General features: G+C 38.7%; 1 protein-coding gene across 1 annotated transcript; it reads right to left on the bottom strand.

Moving 5' to 3' along the window:
- Nucleotides 1–1734: 1734 nt before the first annotated feature.
- On the bottom strand, nucleotides 1735–22187 carry LOC149838913 (putative prolyl 4-hydroxylase 9). Its single transcript, XM_090006875.1, has 8 exons — nucleotides 21950–22187; nucleotides 21749–21874; nucleotides 21445–21602; nucleotides 8476–8578; nucleotides 4277–4372; nucleotides 2785–2850; nucleotides 2558–2677; nucleotides 1735–2092 (listed from the first exon to the last, which is right to left on the bottom strand). Exons 1-8 carry the CDS (start codon nucleotides 22076–22078, stop codon nucleotides 2003–2005), a joined length of 888 nt encoding a protein of 295 aa, XP_089863001.1. The 5' UTR covers nucleotides 22079–22187; the 3' UTR covers nucleotides 1735–2002.
- Between the last annotated feature and the right edge of the window lie 229 nt (nucleotides 22188–22416).

Here is a 22416-nt window from a genome sequence, read left to right as displayed (position 1 = left end):
AATGGATCCGATTCTGAATTTGAGGTTTGTCCCAGTTCAGAAATTGTTGGAAACAGTGTCCTAGATAAAAAAAAAAATGGGTCTTCAACCTGCAGGGGCAGAAACACGGTACTAAACTGGTCTGAACTAATTTGAGCTGGACTGACTCGAAATGAACTGATTCATAAGCTAGTTATACTCAGATGAACTAATTTCGGAGCTAGATCACTAGCTCAACCAGCTGGAGTCAGCTTAATCTAGACTGCATTGAGCTCAAACGAGCTAAAAATAAGCTCGAATGAGCTAAAACGAAGGTCCGAGTGTGAAAAAGTGATTTTGAACTTAAACTGAGCTACTCAAACTCTTAATGAACTTAGATCAGACTTATTGGGATGAGATCTACTGAATTTGACTGACTTGAGGACAGTTTGGTTAAGATTTGAGCTAAAGTGAACTTATTTGGCTTGAAATAAAGCTAAATTAGCTGAATAGTCAGAAATAATAAGGATTCGCTCATCGTGAGCTCAGAGGAGTTAGAAATAACAATCATTCCAACTTTTCTGAACTCGAGATGAGTTTGGTTAAACCTAACTAACGAGAAGTCTAAGGGTGACCTAGGGATAAAATGATAATTTTATTGGTTGAAAGAGGGTAAAACTGACCTTTAAACTAGGGTAGACCTAGGGGTGAGACTCGATATCGCCCTGCAAGGGAATGACATTTGTAAAATAAAGATGTTTGGAATGAACTTGAAATTTTTGGAGTGTTTACATGAGTGTCTTTCACTCTCACACAATACAAGAACCTGTTTTCACTTTCTCTTATGGTGTCCCTTTCACATAGGTGTCTAGCAAATGCCCTGTTTGCTTCATGGAGATAGGAAGGGGAGTGCCTTTTATATGAAAAGGGTTTTTTTGCAAATTAGTCCTCACCTTATACCCATTTGCAAAAGAGTCCCTGCCTTATGTCATTTTGTAAATCAGTCCGCCCACCATTATTACAAACTGGTCCTTCTGTCTATCAGTTTGACCATGGTTAACTTGTCACCAAAATGGCCTTCACCAAAGAGTTAGTGTATTAAATTGTCGCAAATTAATCCGTAGCTTATTTGCATTTTGCAAATTGAATCCTTTGTAAGGGCAAGACCATTAATTTGTCTGTTCTTTGACAGTTACCGTTAGGGAAGCTAACAACTGTCACAATTTGCAAAAAAAACCACAATGGTAAAAGGCAGAGACTATCTTGCAAATGGGTTATACGGCAAGGACTAATTTGGTTTTTTTGCAAATTGGTCCTTGCCTTATAGCCCATTTGCAAGATACTCTGACAGTCCTCGCATTTCTCACTGTTATTACAAACCGGCCCTTCTGTCAACTTCTGTTAACGGTTGTTAGTTTGACCATGGTTAACTGGTCACCAAGATGCCCTTCATCAATTAGTTATTAGTGTGTGAACTTTTTGCAAATTAGTCCCTATCTTATTCACATTTTGCAAATTGGTTCTCTTGTAAGGGCAAAACCACCAATTTGCCTGCCGTTTAACGTCAGGAAAGCTAATAGCTATTAACCTCAAGGACTGATTTGCAAAGGTTAATAAAAAGGCAGGGACCGATTTGCAAAAATGGTACAAGGCATGGATTATTTTATAATGAAAGTTGAGTTAATAGAAAGAGTTCTATAAATGCTCTTTAAATGTTCATATTCTTGCCTGTTTTAAAGTGTGACAGAATAAATCACATAACTTCTCCAAGTTATCTAGTTTATCAAGAACTTTATTGACAACCAAGATGCAACATCACATAATTGGTATGAACTCATCTTGTCATCATTTCTGAAAAATTTACTTCAAAGATGGTGTACAGCACATCATCTCATTTTTTTATCATTTACAGATGGCAAAAATACATGACAAATAACAAACAAAACTGAATTATGAAGAGGGCTACAGACTAACCATCATTTCCCTCTACCTTAAATGAGAAGAGCCTACAAACATGACCAAACAAAAAATTGCTGATAGAAATTCAACCAGATTTGTCTATTTCATCTCTGATCCACTTCGTTGCCACCCATTTTTCTCCTTTAATCACAGGGCAACTGCCATGTAGCGATGTCTGCAGAAATAACACACAAATTGAGAAATAAGGAAACCTACATGTGACAATGCAGTCGTTTCAATCATTAGTCACATATAAGAAACTCTACTAACTCGATAATGACAATCATATATATAAGAGATCCTGGTTGCCGTTTAGAACAAATAAATATCAGATATAATGCAAAAAAAATCTTGGATCTTGTGAAGATGTCTAGTTCGACTGTCATGACTCTATGTTAACTGAGAACACCAAAAATATAAAGAAAGTGCGACCCATAAATTAAAGAGATGCAGTCTTCTGTGAGATTGCAACTACCAATACTGCATAAAAATCAATGATATACTTCATTAACCAATGACTGGTTTGGTGATGCACCTCAGTCTCTGGTGTCTCCAAATGATGTTGACCATAACTAAAGATCAATCATAGGATAGATAAATGGTCTCTCATAAAGGAGTATAATAACGAAAGCAACAGTACCACATCAATTGTGCCATTTGGGAAAAGTGAATAGAAAAGAAGTCCATCCCCTTGTCGTGGCTTTACTTTCAAACCCATACACCTTTTGTAATCATAACCAATGTCAGTATTCTTGCCATCCTGTACAACCACCAGAAAATGCAATTACTGGAATGAATTTACAGTACAAACCAATTGAACAATAACATAAAATCTAAATAAAAAAAGACCAATAATTCAAAAACTACCTCAAAAGGAAACATTGTTTCTCCACCTTCCTCAACATCAGTTAGATACAACAGAAAAGAAGCCATCTGGTCAAATTTAACAATGTTCCACTCTTTGTCACTTGTCAGCAATGGACCAACATGTTAGCTATGGCTTTAATTGTAAAGCAATGATATCCAGGAAATCGTATAGCATAAATAAATAGAACAATACTCTTTGCATCCAATTTCCCCTCTTGCCAATAGAAGAGTTCAAACAATCAGACCAGTTAATCAAATTATATGCATAAAAAAATGGACACTTCCAAGGAGTAACTAATCATTCACCAACATATTCATTCTCGTGGCATCTATCAAATTACAGTGTCATGCAAAAGAAAATCAGATAGCTTCAAAACAGAAAATCAGATAGCTTCAAAACAGATCGATGAATGGCACAATATTGAAATCCTTCACGTGGTATGTTCGATATTGTTGGGAAACTATAAAATGGATCACATAAAGTTTCCCAAAAATTATGACAGCAAGAAATGATATCATGATGGCTTCCAGTTACGTAACTGAATAAAAATCTTAGTCCAGCTGATAACATTGTTCGAAATAACCACACACACACACACACACACAATTTCTCTTCTATCATAGTGGACATTGAATTTGCTACGTGGCCTAGCAAAATAGAATGTGCATATCCATAAACATCCAAATCATTAAGACTATTTTTGAATTTACAGGAACCTAAGGTAGAATTCAGATACTATGTCTATGAGGAAATGGTAAAATTTTAAGTGGGGGAGTCAACAGGTTGCATTAGTTTATGACCTCAATATTGCAAGTAGAGCACTTCCATTGTCAGATGTTGCAATGATGCACACATGCCTGAACAGAGAAAAGATGCATCTTCTATGCACATTTAAGGGTTCACATTTAGAAATAAATGCTAAACCCCAGAACTATAGTAGTAACAGTTTCTCCAGTCTATGCTGAGACACACTGCTTCCATGACCCATGTTTTGCCAAGGGCATCAGACTAGGATGCTTATCATGTTGAAATTCCTGTGTTACTGTATCATGCCTCAAACAGAGTGCATCTAATTCACACATGATCTATATATTTCTACCTCAATGCCTTCTATTTGCAGTCAAGTTACTGAATTGCCACTATATCCCACCATCTAATATCTAAATATGAAAACCCTATCCACTTACAGCCTAAGACCAATTTGTTCCTTACGTTTGAGTAATGGCCTTCAATAACTTGAGAAACATATGAAGGAACATGGCACACAATAAAGCAATACTTGGTGACTAAATCATGAAGGATATAATATGTGAATTTATTTCAGTACAACAACAAGCTTAGCATAAAATACAATAAACAAGAAAAAGAACTGAAAACAATCGCCATACAGAAGAGGCATCAAAAGGCATATAGAAGCCCAAAAAGTGATTGAAAGTAAATGCAGAAGCATGCATATTCAACAATGCTTGAGTTGATAATGTTGATGTGTACCCTTTGGCTCTTCTGTGGACCATATTCAGCAGGATTGAAAACATCATAATGAGAATCATACTTCTGTCCTATTTCATAACGCAAAATATTGAAAGCCTGAAAAACAAATGATACCGGCAATCAAAACACTGCCATATTAAGTTATATGTAGTCAAGCTCACAAGAAAAGCAACTTCAGATGTTATGAGCCTGTAAAACACTGATAAGTGCAAGCATTAACAACATATATATGCCATCAAGTCGACAATAATAGTAATGCAAGAAACACCACAAAAGCTATAGAAAACACATATGAATGCTCTCAAGACACAATCAGATGAATTCACAAGCAGAATAGGACAATTTATGTTCAAAAAAGACAAGTTTAGTGTCGTTCACACTGAACAGTATAGCAATTCAAAAAGAAATATAAAATCAAGACAAGCTAAATCAAGCACAACCACTACAACAACAACAACAACGCCTTCATCCCAAAACAATTGGGGTTGGCGATATGAACCAACAAAGAAAATCATTCTGGGTCTTTCACATGAATCCTTCTCCTCCAATCATTTCTATCCAATGCCATGTCCTCGGTTAGGTTCAAAGCATTCATATCCTTTCCTATCATCTCCATCCAAGTCTTCCTAGGCCTACCACGACCTCTTTTAACTAATATATTTTCCCATTTCTCCATCCTTCTAACTGGAGCATCATTAGGCCTTCACCGAATATGTCCAAACCACCGTAAACGATTCTCTCTCATCTTATTTTCAATGGGTGCAACGCCTACCTTCTTACGTATCTCCTCATTCTGAATCTTATCTTTTATTGTATTTCCACACATCCATCTAAGCATATGCATCTCAGCTACACTCATTATTTGAATATAATGTCTTTTGGCATCCCAACATTCCGTACCATATAGTAAAGCGGGCCTAATAGTCATCCTATAAAACTTTCCCTTCAACCGCAATGGCATTCTACGATCACACAACACTCCAGTTGCACTTTTTCATTTCATCCACCCAACCTTTATCCTATGATTTACATCTCCATCAATTTCTCCATACTTTTGAATGATAGATCCTAAATATTTGAAACAATCATCCACCGGTATTTCTTGCTCACCAAGCTTTACTACACTCCCATCACTACTTCGTTGCTTACTAAACCAACATTTCATATATTCTGTCTTACTCTTACTCAACTTAAAACCTCTTGCTTCCAATGTCTGCCTCCATAATTCTAACTTAGCATTAACCCCAACTCTAGACTCATCAATCAAAACAATATCATCAGCAAACAACATACACCACGGCACATTTTCTTGAATTGATCTCGTAAGCTCATCCATCACTATAGCAAATAGGAAAGGGCTTAAAGCAGATCCTTGATGGGATGACTACCACACACATGCGCGTGCGCCCGCCGTGCCGGTTCGGGTTCGGGTAATTGGCCCTTTAGGGCCATATCCAATCAAGACCAAAGTACCTTTAACTCCGCCTGTGTATAACTGTTTAGTTATACACTGCCGATCCCAAGCCCGAATAAAGGAGGGTTGCGGTAGGCCAGTGACAGCCAGCATAAAAACTTAGTCATACCCTATGAATATGAACCAATAAGAGTAAAATATTACAAGAAATAAAAAGGACAATAAAATCTGATACAAGCAAGAAGTGACAAAGAAACTTTATTTTAGCAATGTAAGTTAAGTAATTAGGTTGGATAGAATATGACCCATAAGAACCATCCTCAGAGACATCACCAATATTTTGAAAATATTGTGATATAATGAAAACTTGATTAGAAAGGGAAAATACCATGATAGTTTCAAAATATCAATAATTAAAAAAATAATGCAATATGATTGAAATATTACTAAGATATGATTGTTCTATTTTTAAGAAATAGTTGTTTATTTTTTATTTTATTTGTGCCAAATTATCTTTTTATTTTTTCTGATTACATTTCTAAAACTTTTCTAAATTTTCTTTACATTTTTGTAAACAATTTGTTAAAATATATTCTTTCTTTTTTTAATTTTTTTCATATTTTAATGACGATTTCCCAATATTTATAGAAAATCCTATCGCATCCTGATAACTTCCTTCCTCAAGATATGCCAAAATTGACACAGGGTTAATATGATAAAAACTAATGGGTGATCAGGGTTTGCAGAGAACAATGAGATATGACTTTAATATAATACAAAAGCCAAAAACAGGATAATGCATAAATTTTCTTTTTCAGATATCATTTGTGTGCAAAATGAGATAGAAAGAAAGCTAAAATGTCTCAAATATCCAAAAGAAATTAACATCACACACAAACATTTCTCGTATGTGTATGAGGGCTATAAGCAGGGAGATGAGGTGACCAGGACTTAAATACGTTATCCCAATTTTTTATTGCCATATAAAGATCTAATTGATACTTAGCTGGATGGCTTGATGAAAGAGGTTTTCAAGGATACACACATACCCTAACAGCTCAAAGTCTACTAAGCCTGAACCCTCATTGTGCTCAACTGATAACATAATCCTTGCCATAATTCACATTACCAATGATCAATTCAGCGATACTTTGGTTATCTAATATTATCTGATCTGTAAGCCATGATCCATTTATATATGCAAGCAACCTTTTCCATGAATTGCATAAAACTAACAGGCAAAATTATTCTTATTCAATTTTACCAAAGTAAGTTTCACACTCTCCAAATATGACCATTGGTTATTTAATAGACAATAACAGAACAGCAACAATCTCAAATGGTGAACATAAAATATTGAAAGCAACGAAAAGGGTTAAGAATTAAAAAGTGTAAAACTATGTCACAGGGATTCGGCTAGCAGGGTGCCGCACCCGTGTCGACGCGACTCGACGCGGGTGCGGGTGCGGCACCGGGTGCAGTCAACCCGATCCTGGGTGCATTGACCGCACCCAGGGTCATTTCGGTCCATTTTTGTTTGGATTAAAAAAAAAATCTGTCCTACGAAATGGGCTGCAGAATTTAAAAAAAAAATTTCTGGACAACTGCTTGCTGCTGCTGCTGCTCTTGTTTTATAAAGGGGCACTTGTGTCCACAACATCTGACGAGCTTTGTTGGCATCCCATGCTATTCCTGCCTCCAAACAATTAATTCACAACGTTGGAAAACATACTGTTAACTTGGAAATGATGATCCATCTTCCTCAAAAATTAAAACCAAAATTCAAGAGCCTTTTGAAGTCTTTATGCTTCAACCAACCAAATCCTTTTTCGTCAAGGATTTTCTCTCTCCATAATAAATGATAATGGTGGTGGTAGAGTAGAGCCTTGGTGGCTATTAGTATTCACTTTTCTCCTGACGAGATGGGTGCTTTAGCCGTAGCCTTGTGTAGACCTCTCTTTTCCACATGTCAAATCCAATAAATTTATTTTAGCTGTCATCTGTGTGCAACTGTATATAAAATGAAATTTGAAGAACCCTAGGCAGTGGCGCCGTAGGCCTCGTAAAGACTCTCTCTCCAACAAACCACGTCAAACCTTTCACTTATATTTTTTTTCGTGAAGACCAGGGAGTTCAGACATGATTGAATCATGACAGTCAACAGAACGCAACAGGCTAGGTTGATCAGATTGCCAATCCTTTCAGTTCATCAATTTTGTCCCGTTGAGCTAAAGTACACAACAAGCAGAACGTGGGTAACAAGTCTTCAAACAAACACACCAGCAAAAAAAACTGAACCCCGACCCGCGCCGGGGAACCCCCGACCCCCTTCTCTCTCTCTCTCTCTCTCTCTCTCTCTCTCTCTCTATATATATATATATATATATATATATATATATATATATATACATTTTTGCCCCTGCCGAATCCCCGCACCCGCTCCCGCACCCATGTGACATAGTGTAAAACCATAATCTAGATCAAAGAACCTAGCCAAATGTGTTGAAATAAGCCAAAGACATGCCTACAACAGGATATGATGCTGAAACCATGTTGTACAGTCCAATAAAAATGATTCCAGAATATAAGACAAGAAAATGAGCTTTGGTTTGTCCAAGCTGCCAGTGGTATGAGTAGGAAATAAAAAATATGATAAAATCTAATTACACAAACAAATTGTCAGTGGATGGGTGGATGATAAAACCATAGACATGGAATGGTCAAAAGACATAAAAAGCAGGGCCATGGAAAACCTTTAAATAATAAAAAGAATTCCAAAATTTACCTCACCGTGTGACCTTGGAATCATTGTCACTTTTGCAATCTTTTGCTCTATAAGGGACAGAGTTCCTGTTTTATCTTCTGCTGCACTAATAAATGCACCTGAACTGTTGCAAGATCAATCAAACATACTCAGTTTATACCTGAAATTGAAGCTACCTCAATTTAAATATTTAATATATATGCTATAACTCAGATGTCAAAGATTCCTCTGACAACAGTAACAACAACATAGGCTTAGATTCTACAACATTAACAAGTTGGGAGCCTGCCAATAGCTTTGTTCATCCAAATCAGTTCTATTTCTACTTTTTTCTCTTTTCTTGGGGTGGATGGGTGGGTTGAGGATTGTTGTAATAAGGATAAATTATGTTTCCCTTCAACCAAGTTCTTCAATGGATTTCCTTAATGCCAAATGGGTCTAGCCACAATAGCCATCATTGATGTGGAAATGCGGCTGGAAACACTGAATTTGCACTCAGAAATAGGGGCCACCCAAAAAACACGTAAATGACTGAAGGACCATGCATTCCAATAGGAGGACCAGACTAGCAATTGTAAATGCTTCTATTAGTCAGCATTAGGGTATGTTTGATGGTTTGTCCAGGATTGGATGGAATGAACAAAAAAGACGGAACAGAACACTGGTTCTGTTTGTTCCCTAACAACTGTACCAAGTCCAACGTTTGTTTGTGTTAAAATATATATATATATATATATATATATATATATATATATATATACTTATATATATACATCCGTATATATATAAGTATATATATACATATATGTATATATATACTATTTCTCATTTAGATAAATACCCGATAGGGGTATTCTTGTAAAACCACATATGTATCTTTTTCTTTTTTATTTTTATTTTTCCCCTTTTTCCTTTTTCTTTTTTCTTTATTTTTCCTTTTTTGTAAAGACCACAAGGGGGCCCCACACTTGTAGTCGTTGGGGCTCCAACGGTCAGATTTCTGACCGTTGGGGCTCCCAACGACTACAAGGGAGCCCCCCTTGTGGTTCCTTTTAGTGCTTCCCTCCTCTATAAATAGAGGAGGTCTTCCCCTCTTGTAAGCATGGGTTTTTACACCCTTCTCTTCTTTTCTTCAATAAATCCAACTTATGACTTTTAGTCATTTTCTATATTTGAGAGTTTTGTGTGTGCACATTCGGTGTTTGTGTTCTTGACTCTAGTAGTCACTCTTAAAGAGTGACCCTTTTGCTCTATTGGTGCTTCCGCCTTTTTTCATTACATGGTATCAGAGCTCGGTTGGTGATTGGGCTATTCTTTTGTCATCTTGGAAAGCGTGCCTCTCAAAGTTTTGAAGAAAAGAAGAATATTTGGTGCCGATGGAACGTGACTCTAAAGTGGAGCTTTCTTTCAAGCTAAATGGGTCCAATTATCTCATGTGGGCCTCCGCTATGGAAAATCATCTAAGAGGTAAGAAACTTTGGGGCTTTGTTATGGGAACTACTCCCGAACCCTCTCTTGTTCTTACCAAAATTGAAAATGAAGTTGAAAAGGCTTTAGATGGCGATGAGCGCATCAAAGCCATTAATGAACATCAATCCAAAATCGAGGATTGGGAAAGTAACCATGCCAAAATTTTGGCATGGTTTATGAACAATATAGATCTCAAAAATTGTGCTAATATTGCCAAGTTTAGAAGGGCCAATGAGGCTTGGTTTTTTCTTAAGGGTATGTATACCCAAAAGGATCTTGCTCGGCAATTCTTTTGTCAAGAAAAAATCCGTTCCACTAAACAAATGGATATGAGTGTTCGTGACTATTTTAGCTCTCTAACCCCTCTTTGGGATGAGCTTGCCCTTCTTGAGCCCAAATGGGTTGCTCCACAAGATATTGAACTAAGAAGGGAACAAATTGAAAAGGAGCACTTTTTTCAATTCCTTCATGGACTTCGCTCGGAATTTAAACAAGTTAGGGCATCTCTTCTCCATAGAAGCAAAGCCCTACCTATTGAAGATGCTCTTGCCGAAGTATGGCAAGAAGAAACTCGACTTGGCTTGAGCATTAGGAATAATGAGGTTTTGGCCGTTAATAGGCCCGGATCAAATGTTAAAGCATATAGACCTCCCCACTTTAACAAAAATATCAATGGGCCTAGAAGGGGAATAATATGCCATTATTGTAATGAACCGGGTCACATTAGACCGGCTTGTCCAAAACTCAAAGGAAAAGTTGCCGTGGTTGGGGAAACTTCTCCAAAGAAGGAAGAAAGTACCAAAGAAGGAGATATCAAAGAAACTCTAAATCACATCTCCGAAGTTCTCCAACATCTTCTCAAGACTTCTCCTTCAACATCCGGGGCCGCCATTGCCTACTCTTCATCTCCTCCAGGTATGTGGATACTAGACTCCGGTGCTTCTTTTCATATGACATCAAATAAAAATTCTCTTTCAAATATTTTTTCCGAACCTATATCTTCTTGTGTTTCAACGGCCGATGGTACATCACTAAAAATTGAAAGTATTGGATCTCTTGATTTCAAAAACTTCTTTGTTCCTAAAGTAAGAATCGTTCCTAAAATAAATTTAAATCTTTTTTCCGTATCTCAAATCACCGATCATGGATGCCAAGTCTCTTTCTCACCTAAGGATTGCACCGTGCAGGATCTCCAGTCAGGGAAGCTGATTGGGCAAGGCCATAGAAGGGGTGACCTCTACTTTATGGATTTTTTGACTCTCCCATCTAAGGCATCATGCAATCTTGTAAAAGACAAAAGTATTGGAATATGGCATGAGAGACTTGGCCATCCAAATTTTGTAAAAATGTCTCTTTTTTCGTTTTTGAACAATACTTGTAAAGACAATCACATGACTTGTAAAGATTGCATTTTTGGGAAATCTAAAGCTATGCCATTTCCACAAAGAAGTTACTTTACCACTCGGCCATTTGAACTTATTCATTCCGATGTGTGGGGACCTTCCCCTATTTTGTCTAAAGGAGGTTTTTCGTATTATGTGGTATTTATTGATGATTTTACTCGATTCACGTGGATTTACTTCCTAAGTCGCAAATCTGAAGTTTTCTCCTTCTTTAAAGAATTTCATGCTATGGTCAAAAACCAATTTTTGGGAAATTTATCTATTCTTAGATCCGATTCGGGAGGCGAATATATGTCCAATGATTTTCAAAACTATTTGAAAGAAAATGGAATTTTCCACCAACGTTCTTGTCCCAACACTCCGCAATAAAATGGACTTGCGGAAAGAAAGCATAGGCACATAATAGAGACTACAAGAACGTTATTAATCTCAAGAAACATTCCAAAATCCTTTTGGGCCGAAGCGGTTTTAACCTCTACATATCTTATCAATAGAACCCCTTCGTCCTCTTTGAAAAATCTTTCTCCATTTGAAAAACTTTACAATATGTCTCCCGATTACAAAAGACTAAGAATTTTTGGATGTAAATGTTTTGTTTTAACTCACAAGAATGATAAACTTTCCCCTAGGGCTATTGAATGTATTTTTTTGGGATATGGCGAAAAACAAAAAGGGTATCGATGTTTTGACATACTTAAAAACAAGCTTTATATCTCTAAAGATGTCACATTCCTTGAAGAGGAAAGTGGTTTTTCGCACCAACCGAATGAAAATATTGATTATTCATTCTTATTTGACTTATTGCCTAAAGAAAACATCATAGATGATCATATTGATCCTAATGAATCTCTTAGTGAAGATCTTGTTGAACATCCAAACGATGATCAAAACTTAGAAGAAAATGTTTCAAGACAAATTCAAGTCTACTCTAGAAGGAATGAAAGGAATCCTCCTTGTGCCCTTGAAAATTTTTCCCAAAATGAGTTCACCGAAGAGACTTCTCAAAGAAGATCAAATCGGATTTCCAAAATACCAAATAGATTTGTTTCTTATGATTCTTTTTCGCCTAACTTTCGAGCATGCCTACTTGCTCTTCACTCTTTTCATGAACCATCTCATTACAATGATGCTAAGCAATATGCTCATTGGAATGAAACTATGCAACTTGAACTTAATGCTCTTAAAAAGGCACAAACTTGGGAAATCATTGATCCTCCAAATGGCAAGAAACCCATCGGATGTAGATGGGTTTTTAAAGTAAAAACTAAGAGTGATGGTTCATTGGAAAGGTATAAGGCTAGGTTGGTAGCCAAAGGATATGCCCAAGAGTAGGGGGTAGATTATGATGAAACCTTTGCCCCCGTTGCTCGAATGACTAGTGTTCGAGCTCTTATTGCTATAGCCGCAGTTAAAAAAATGGCCAATCTTTCAACTTGATGTCAAAAATGCCTTTTTGAATGGTAATTTAAATGAAGAAGTGTATATGAAACCACCTCCAGGTATGGATTTAAATGGAAAAATTTTGAAATTAAAAAAGGCTTTATATGGTCTTAAGCAAGCACCTAAAGCTTGGTATGATAGGTTTAGTAACATATTAATAAATTTAAGATTTTCTTCTTGTTATACTGACACTGCTCTTTTTGTGAAAAGAACAGGTGACTCCATTATTATGCTTCTGTTGTATGTTGATGATATGATCATCACTGGGAATGACAAAAAGGGAGTAAATGATGTTAAGTCTATACTAAAAGATACCTTTGATATGTCTGACCTTGGTTATTTGCGATATTTTTTAGGAATTGAAGTGGCTTATTCCGAACGTGGATACATCTTATCTCAGATGAAGTTAGCTGCTGAAATTTGTACCAAATCAGGAATATCTGATGAAAAGAAAGTTGAGACTCCCGAAGTTATCAATGCAAAACTTAGACTTGAAGATGGTGTTCTTCTTGAAGATCCAACTCCCTACCGTCAATTAATTGGATCCCTCACTTATCTATCCATCACCCGTCCTGACATAGCCCATGCGGTTCATGCAGCAAGCCAGTTCCAGCACGCACCTACCACGGTTCATATGGCGGCCGTAATGAGAATTGTGCGATATATCAAAAATACCATCTCAAAGGGACTCTTCTTATCCTCTTCCTCATCTCTTGAATTGACTGCTTTTACTGATGCTTGTGAGAAATCAGATGTGGGAGTCACCTTACTATCGTAGCAAGAGATAGAGAGAGAGGTAAGAGGGAAGAGAGAAAAAAAAATGTTGGGCGGCAATGATGTCTTCTCCCCTTTCCATTGATATTTATATGTTGTACGAGTGGTACAATACAGTACAATAGTACAATACAGTACAGTATGCTGTACAATACAGTACAATAGTACAATACAGTACAGTATGCTGTACAATACAGTACAATACAGTACAGTACAGTATGCTGTACAAGTGGTACAATACAGTACAAAAATATATTCATTTACATATACATATTTAACAGCCTCCCTCAAGTTGAGGATGATCTTCAATCATGCTCAACTTGCCCTTAAGTAACCAAAATTGATGACTAACCAATCCTTTGGTGAAGATGTCTGCTACTTGGTCTTCTGATCTGACATACGAAGCCTCAATTTCTTCTGTTTCAATCTTTTGTCTAACAAAATGCTGATCAATCTCAATGGGATTCGTGCGACAATGATGAATAGGGTTAAAAGAAATATTAATGGCACTTTGATTATCACATAAAAGCAGAGAGGAAGAGATAGGTTCATTCAACTCTTGAAGAAGATGTCGTACCCAAGTGACATCAGCTGTCCCTGCTGCCATTGCCCTGTACTCTGCCTCAGTGTTGGATTTAGCAATGGCCTTTTGTTTCTTACTACTCCAAGTGACAATATTTGGGCCAATAAAAACACAATATCCTGAAACCGACCTACGCTCATCAGGGTCCCCACCCCAATCTGCATCACAATATGTAAGTAAACGGTGTCCTGTAGTGAAGCTTTCATCTTTGTGATAGAGCAATCCATCTCCAATAGTCCCTTTCAGATATCTGAGAATACGCTTAATACATTCCATATGACAATCAGTGGGAGCATGCATAAACTGAGATGCTTGATTTACAGTATAAGCAATGTCAGGTCTTGTAAATGTAAGATATTGCAACATACCAACAATGCGGCGATATAAAGTGGAATCATGATATAATTGGCCTTCTTTTGCACTAAACTTATGATTTAAGACAGATGGGGTGCTGAGAGGTTTACAATTAATCATACCAGTGGTGTGAAGCATGTCAAGAGTATACTTGTGTTGACTTAGAGTGAGTCGATCATCTTGTCTATCGACTTCAACTCCCAAGAAGTATCGCAATGGGCCTAAGTCCTTCATCTTGAATTTGGCCATGAGTAAAGACTTGACCAAGGCAATATGTGCATCATCACTCCCAGTGATAATGATGTCATCAACATATATAAGAACCCAAGTAGTAACATGATCATTCTTATACATAAATAAAGAATGATCAAGTATACTCTTAGAAAAGCCATGCTGCTGAATTTCCATGGAGAAACTCTCAAACCAAGACCGAGATGCCTGTTTTAAACCATAAAGAGACCTTCTCAATTTACAAACCCATGTAGCCGCATCATGTTCACTATATCCAGGAGGTTGCTCCATATACACCTCTTCCTTCAAGTCCCCATGTAGGAACGCATTCTTGACATCCAACTGGCTAAGAGACCAACCATGCTGAAGTGCCAAAGTGAGGATCACACGAATGGTGCCAATTTTGACAACAGGGCTAAAAGTTTCCTCATAATCTTGCCCATATTGTTGTGTGAATCCGCGTGCAACAAGGCGAGCTTTATATCTTTCAATGCTACCATCTGGTTTACGCTTGATCTTGTAAACCCATTTGGAACCAACAACATTTCTATCAACAGGTCGAGGAACAATATCCCATGTATGACATTCATGAAGTGCTGCCATTTCTTCGTTCATAGCTTCAACCCAAGCTCGAGAATGGGCTGCCTGATGGAAAGTAGACGGCTCTTTCTCTTTGGCCACATTGGTTAGAAACAACTGAAAGTCAAGAGAAAAAATGTTGTAACTAACCCAACGATGGATAAGATGCCTTTCACGTGTGGATCGTCGAAGAGGGGGAGCCTCGTGAGATGGAGTTGAAGGGGCTCCTCGACGGGCATAAACCAAACCTGAAAACCGTGAAGGTGCATCCTGGATGATGGAGTTGTCTGCTTCAAACTGAATTGGTTCATCAACAACAGGATCTCTGATAGAGTCATATAGCAAAGTATCACAAAGCCATGGATCATAAGTAGTTTGCTCATATACCTGAGAAGTATCACAAGTGCTGAAATGGTCATCATCAAAAACAACATTTCTAGACACCTTAATCTTACCCAAAATAGGATCATAACAACTATATCCTTTATACCCATCGGCATATCCCAGAAATCTGCACTGAACTGCTCTGTCCTGAAACTTGTTACGTAAAGAATGATCCACATGGACATAACAAATGCATCCGAAAGCATGCAAATCATCATAAGAAGGGTGAGAACCGTGAAGCAAATAATGAGACTGATCTCCTAATAATTCCATAGGCAACCTGTTAATGATATGCACTGCAGTGTGAAAGGCCTCAGTCCAAAGAGAGAAAGAAATATCAATATTGTGCATCATACTTAACGCGGTTTCAACAATATGCCGATGCTTACGTTCTGCTACTCCATTCTGTTGTGGAGTGTAAGGACAAGAGGAGTTACGTGTGATGCCATGGTCCTTTAAATATTCACTAAAATCATGAGATATGTATTCTCCACCACCATCACACTGGAAATAAGTGATATTTGAATTGAAAAGGTTCTGAACAAGAGCATGGAATTGTTTGAAAAGTTTGAACACTTCAGATTTAGATTTCATAAAGTAAATCCAAGTGTAACGAGTGAAAGAGTCAAGAAATAACACATAATAACGAGAGCCAGATAGAGATGAAACAGGAGTTGGGCCCCAAACATCAGAGTGAATAATTTCAAATGGCTTGGAAGCTCTTTTATTGATACTTTGAAAGGGAAGTACATGACTCTTGCAGACATTACAACTAGGACACTTATGATCTAATTTGACTTTGGGAATAAAACCCTGAGAAGACAATTTGTCAAGGAACCCTTGACTACAATGACCTAACCGACGATGCCAAGAAACTGGCTTATTACATTGCATAACAGAAGAAGACTGACTCAAATAAGCAGGAAAAGATGGAGACACGGTAGATGACGTCTTCAAAGTCCCGGGGGCTGCTTCGAAGACGTACATGTTTCCGCGTCGTTCACCCTTAGCGAGCATCTTCTTGGTTCGAAGGTCCTTAAGACAAACAGAAGACGGAGTAAATTCCATGGATGAATTTGTTTCATCAACCAATTTAGAAACAGATAAAATGTTTTTCTCAATGGCAGGAGTGAGTAAGACATTTTTCAATGGTAGTGTAGATTGTGACAAAGAGAGAGATGCATTTCCAGTATGAGAAATAGGGTGGTGGGAACCATCTCCCGTGACAATAGTGTCAGTGCCAATATAAGGAACCATGTTGGAAAGTTTACTTGCATCAGAAGTAACATGTGCGGCTGCTCCAGAATCAATATACCAAACTCCATCATCATTCTGACGCAAATTCATGTTGTTAAATGCAGTCATCAGAATTTGTTGCACATCATGTGGCAACCCTGCACTCTGTCCCTGATCAGTACCCTGATGTGCTCGAAAATTTCCCTGCGGCTGCCCCTGAAACTGTCTAACATTCATCTGTCCAGCTCTTGGTCCTGGCCTCCCTGCCTTGTTGCGATTCTGTGGGTTGTGCCAACAATCTGCTTTCACATGGCCACGCTTGTTGCAATGGAAGCAAGTAGGGACACGGGTACCTCTAGTGGCAGGTGGAGCAGTAGGAGTAGGAAGGAGTCCTCCACGGCCCATATGAGCAGCAGGTGGACGAAATGAGGTAGACCCAGATGTAAACATGACAGGATGAGGATCATCAATAAGATGATCTTGAGTCAAACTAACTTCATACTGTAGGAGTTTGGCCTGTAAATCCTCAAAGCATGGAAGTGTAGAGGCAACCTGTAATGCAATGCAAAACATACGATATTGGGGCCCAAGGCTTCCCAATACCTGCTGAACAACATCTCTGTCAGAAACAGGATATCCAATAGCGGCCAACTGATCAATGATAATTTTGATATCCCCTAGAAATTCAGTAATGGTCTTAGTTCCCTTTCGCATAGATTGGAACTGCCATTTCAGTTGAAGTGCACGTGATTCAGAAACCTGTGAATAAGAGTGAGCAAGATGTCTCCATAGTTCTGCAGCAGTAAAATGGTCAGAGATAGTTTGTAATATACGATCAGATAACGTGGCAGTCAAATAGGCAACCACAGATTGGTCCTTCTGAAACCAAACATCATACGCAGGATTTGGAATAGCAATGCAACTCACCTTCCCATCATTACCAGTTACCTCTTGCGTAATAGTCATAGGTGGGGCGGGTGATCCCCCATCCAGATGCCCGGAAAGACCATGACTTCGGATAAACGGCAGAATTTGGCGTTTCCAAAGTAAGTAGTTATCATGAGTTAATTTGTGAGAAACAAGTTGAGAAAGAAATCCGGGGCTGATTTTAGAATCCATAAGGAAGAAGATCAAAGATGAATCAAACAGCACGACAGACGACAGAAATTCGTAGGTTGTACGGACAGAACCGTACGGACAGAAATTTTTGAGTTTTGGAAATCACGATTTTTTAGTTAATCGTGCAGAATGTACGATTTATCAACTATATTGCAAGAAATAGATAAGAAATCACAAGAAGTTTGAGAAAAGAGGCACTTTTGAGAAATGAGGGTTCCCAAATTTGGGGAAAACAGAAATTAGGGTTGATAAAATTGGGGATAACAGAATATGTAAGAAGGAAAAGATGCACGATATGAGGAAATGAAGAAACGACGTCGAAATATAGTGATTCAACGGAGAAACAACAGAGAAAAGATGAAAAAAAACACTTTCCTTGAGAACGCCCAAAAACGCACGTCAAGGTCCTTAGGGGCCTTCCAGATGATCGTGATTACCACGCCCTTGGCTCTGATACCATGTGAGAAATCAGATGTGGGAGTCACCTTACTATCGTAGCAAGAGATAGAGAGAGAGAGGTAAGAGGGAAGAGAGAAAAAAATATTGGGCGGCAATGATGTCTTCTCCCCTTTCCATTGATATTTATATGTTGTACGAGTGGTACAATACAGTACAATAGTACAATACAGTACAGTATGCTGTACAATACAGTACAATACAGTACAATAGTACAATACAGTATGTTGTACAATACAGTATAATACAGTACAGTAGTACAATACAGTACAGTATGCTGTACAAGTGGTACAATACAGTAAAGAAATATATTCATTTACATAGACTGGGGAGGCAATCCCAATGATCGTATCTCAATTACGGGTCTTTGTATTTTTTTAGGTGAATCTCTCATTTCGTGGAGATGCAAGAAGCAGCAGAAGGTCTCCTTATCATCTACTGAAGCTGAGTATCGGGCTATGGCGATGACAACTATGGAAATCGTATGGCTTAGAAGTCTCCTTGCTGACATGAGCGTCCTCATTTCCACTCCTACCAAGCTCTGCTGTGATAACAAAAGTGCGATATACATTGCCAGCAATCACACCTTTCATGAACGGACAAAGCATATCGAGATGGATTGCCATTATGTTCGAGACGAATATCTCAGAGGGACTATCTCATTACCATATGTTACTTCAGAATATCAGCTAGCTGACTTCTTCACCAAAGCGCTTCCAACTCCACAATTTATGTTCCTCCTTAGCAAACTTTCGGTCTTCTCCCCGTAAAGTTTGAGGGGGCGTGTTAAAATATATATATATATATATATATATATATATATATATATACTTATATATATATATATACTTATATATATACATCCGTATATATATAAGTATATATATACTATTTCTCATTTAGATAAATACCCGATAGGGGTATTCTTGTAAAACCACATATGTATCTTTTTCTTTTTTATTTTTCTTTTTTCCCCTTTTTCCTTTTTCTTTTTTCTTTATTTTTCCTTTTTTGTAATGACTACAAGGGAGCCCCCCTTGTGGTTCCTTTTAGTGCTTCCCTCCTCTATAAATAGAGGAGGTCTTCCCCTCTTGTAAGCATGGGTTTTTACACCCTTCTCTTCTTTTCTTCAATAAATCCAACTTATGACTTTTAGTCATTTTCTATATTTGAGAGTTTTGTGTGTGCACATTCGGTGTTTGTGTTCTTGACTCTAGTAGTCACTCTTAAAGAGTGACCCTTTTGCTCTATTGGTGCTTCCGCCTTTTTTCATTACAGTTTGGACAGTACTCGGATGTTGTGTTCCAAATGACCACTGTTTGACGATGTGCGGACAACTGGGACAGACACCGGGATCTCGCCGGAGAGCCCAAGCTTCAGCGATCGTGAGCTCGGTCCTGTCCCGCCGCAACCGCATGATCGTCGCCGCACGCTTCTTCTGCAACCGCAATACCGGCCTGATTCACAACAAAAAAAACTGAGCACACACATAACTATATCAAATATCCAACACACACAAACAGAAATACAAGGTCGGAAACAATATCCAACTCCAACAGGCAAAAAATACGCAATCTAGTTCAATGGTCAAAAACCCACAAATGCTTGAGAGAAAAGAAACAATTGCACGATTAACTGACAGTCGCGTCTAAAAAAACAAAACCCTAGAGCGAAAGCTGCGAACCGGAAATGAAAACCCCCAAAATTAAAGGTGAAGAAGAACCGTCGAATTGCGAAGAAGGAGATGCGGATCGATTGGGGGCGCTTACGAGAAAATGGGAGAGGTTGACGAAAACCTCTTCTTATTGCCTTCTTCCTCTTCTTCTTCTTCGTCCTCTTCTCCTTTCCTTCTTCTTTGCACAGAAACAACAAAGACAGAGGGGTTCTTGCTGTTTGTGTGGCACTGCTGGTAGAGGAGGTGAATCGATGATGACGATGAGCAACGCCGGCCTCACCTCCCCCCTCCCCCGGCTGCTGCCCCTTCGTCGGCCTCGCCTCTCTCCTATGCCGGCTGCCGCTGCACACACGAGAGAGAGAGAGAGAGAGAGAGAGAGAGAGAGAGAGAGAGAGAGAGAGAGAGAGAGAGAGAGAGAGAGAGGCATAGATGGGCATGGGGCGCTCGTCGATGCATTTTTTTTAATTGTCCCCCGTCCTGTTTTTTTCGTAACAGGGGTGTGTGGAATGAAAATAACGAGGTATTGTGGATGAGGCGGATGGCGTTCTGGGCATCCGCCGTGTCCCACTTTTGTTAAAAATGCATGAATATTAGCCTTTTCATCCAGTAGGACGCCCGGAATGCGGCATCAAACATACCCTTAGGTTTCACAGAGTGGAACTTATTGAAAGTACAAGTTACTCTAAGAAATGCATCTGGAGAAAGATGATTTGTTTTTTCTTTTTGTCTTTCTAAGAAGCAACTCAAGAATTCACTAATTCTTAGATTCAACTTTTGAATATAAGTATTCCAAAGGGCTCTCACCAAGCAAAATATCTGTTCAGAAAGAACTAATTTGTTCTGAAGAAACCAAAACGAAGGGCTCTTGTCAAACATCTGTCTCACAAACTATATGACTTTCTGATCAACATGGCAACGCTCCTGTTTCAATCAAGTTCTCCCACAACAATAACAATCAATTAAAAAGAAATATAGAATGTGGTGAAGACTTCCTGCATTCTTGTAATAATGCAAACAATGTCCACTTAGAAATTTGATTATCACAATTTCATGTACAAATATGATATCCAATTATCAAAAAGGACATACAAACCATACAATTCAAAAAAAAAAAAATCTTCAAAAAACAATTGACACAAAAATTTCATAGAGACAATGCCAGAAAATAATTCCTAATTGGGTGCAGTAGCAATTCACGCTATCTTCACAGAGCATTGAAAGAAAGAACTACTTAAAAGATTTGGATAATAACGGATATTCATCGATGGGCACGCTTAACAAATTACCTAGTTCTGATCCCCTTAGTATTGTTAGCCGTCTCTCCCTTCCGCAACGCGAGCGTGGACGGCGCCATGATCGCCTTGGCAGCCTTGACAATGGTCTGGCACTGCTCAGGCTCCGCAAATCCAGGGAAGTACAACGCGCGAGGCCTCCAACTCAGTACCTGACTCCCCAAAACCACCGATTCTTTCAGAGGCCGAACAGAAGCAAATCCCCCACTCCCTCCCATCCTCCACCCCCCGCCCAAAAAAAAAGCAATGAAACAAAGAGGAAACAGAGCGACCAACAAGACGTAATCACGAAGACAACCTGAAAAGGAACGAAGTTGATGGAAGGATCACCAGTTCTGCCGTGCGGCATCGAAGCGAACGGCTCCTCCCCATCTCCCTCAAGCAAAGCTCGATCCTCCATCTGCCGCGAGCTCCCAGACAAATCCTGTCATTCATCACCACCATCTTCAGAGAGAGAGAGAGAGATGGGATGGTGGGGAGTGTGTCAAATGATGGGTACCTGAGAGGAGAGGAGGAGGGATCCGAAGAAACCGGCGACGACGAAGAAGGAGCAAAGGAAGAAGACGACCGAGAGGCTCACCTTCCGCCGGCTGTTCCATGAATACGCCTTCCCCACCTTCACTTTCATCTCTCTCTCTCTCTCTGAGGCAGGGGTATCTCTGGAGTCCCCTTCTAACACGACGACAGGTTGGTCTTGCCGCGTTCAAGAGAGAGAGAGAGAGAGAGATTGCAAATTGACTCTTCTCTGCCATTCAGACCAGTACAAGTATAACGCGCTTGGTCTATTTTCCCCACTTTTCTTGACAGCATCGGTTTTTTTACTTATTTTGGTTTTGTGATTCTGGAGGGGACCATGCCCGAGAGTCTTTGTTGGCATCTGCCAGCAGCTCTGCATTATATATATATATATAAAGAGGGGGAGAAGGATGCTTAGTGTACCTGTGTACCACGATAACTTATGGTGAT

The sequence above is a fragment of the Nuphar pumila genome, chromosome 5, assembly GCF_984573655.1.
Source record: "Nuphar pumila chromosome 5, dmNupPumi1.hap1.1, whole genome shotgun sequence".
In the NCBI taxonomy this organism is placed as follows: Eukaryota; Viridiplantae; Streptophyta; class Magnoliopsida; order Nymphaeales; family Nymphaeaceae; genus Nuphar; species Nuphar pumila.
Note: the sequence above shows the minus strand (reverse complement) of the source record. Positions and strands in the feature narration are given on the sequence as shown.

Coding starts and splice junctions, on each gene's coding strand:
- LOC149838913 (XM_090006875.1), bottom strand. CDS start 22,078: ATGAAAGTGAAGGTGGGGAAGGCGTATTCATGGAACAGCCGGCGGAAG. Junction 21,875..21,949: donor CCCTCCTCCTCTCCTCTCAG/GTACCCATCATT, acceptor GATGAATGACAG/GATTTGTCTGGGAGCTCGCG. Junction 2,851..4,276: donor GTCCACAGAAGAGCCAAAGG/GTACACATCAAC, acceptor AAATTTGACCAG/ATGGCTTCTTTTCTGTTGTA.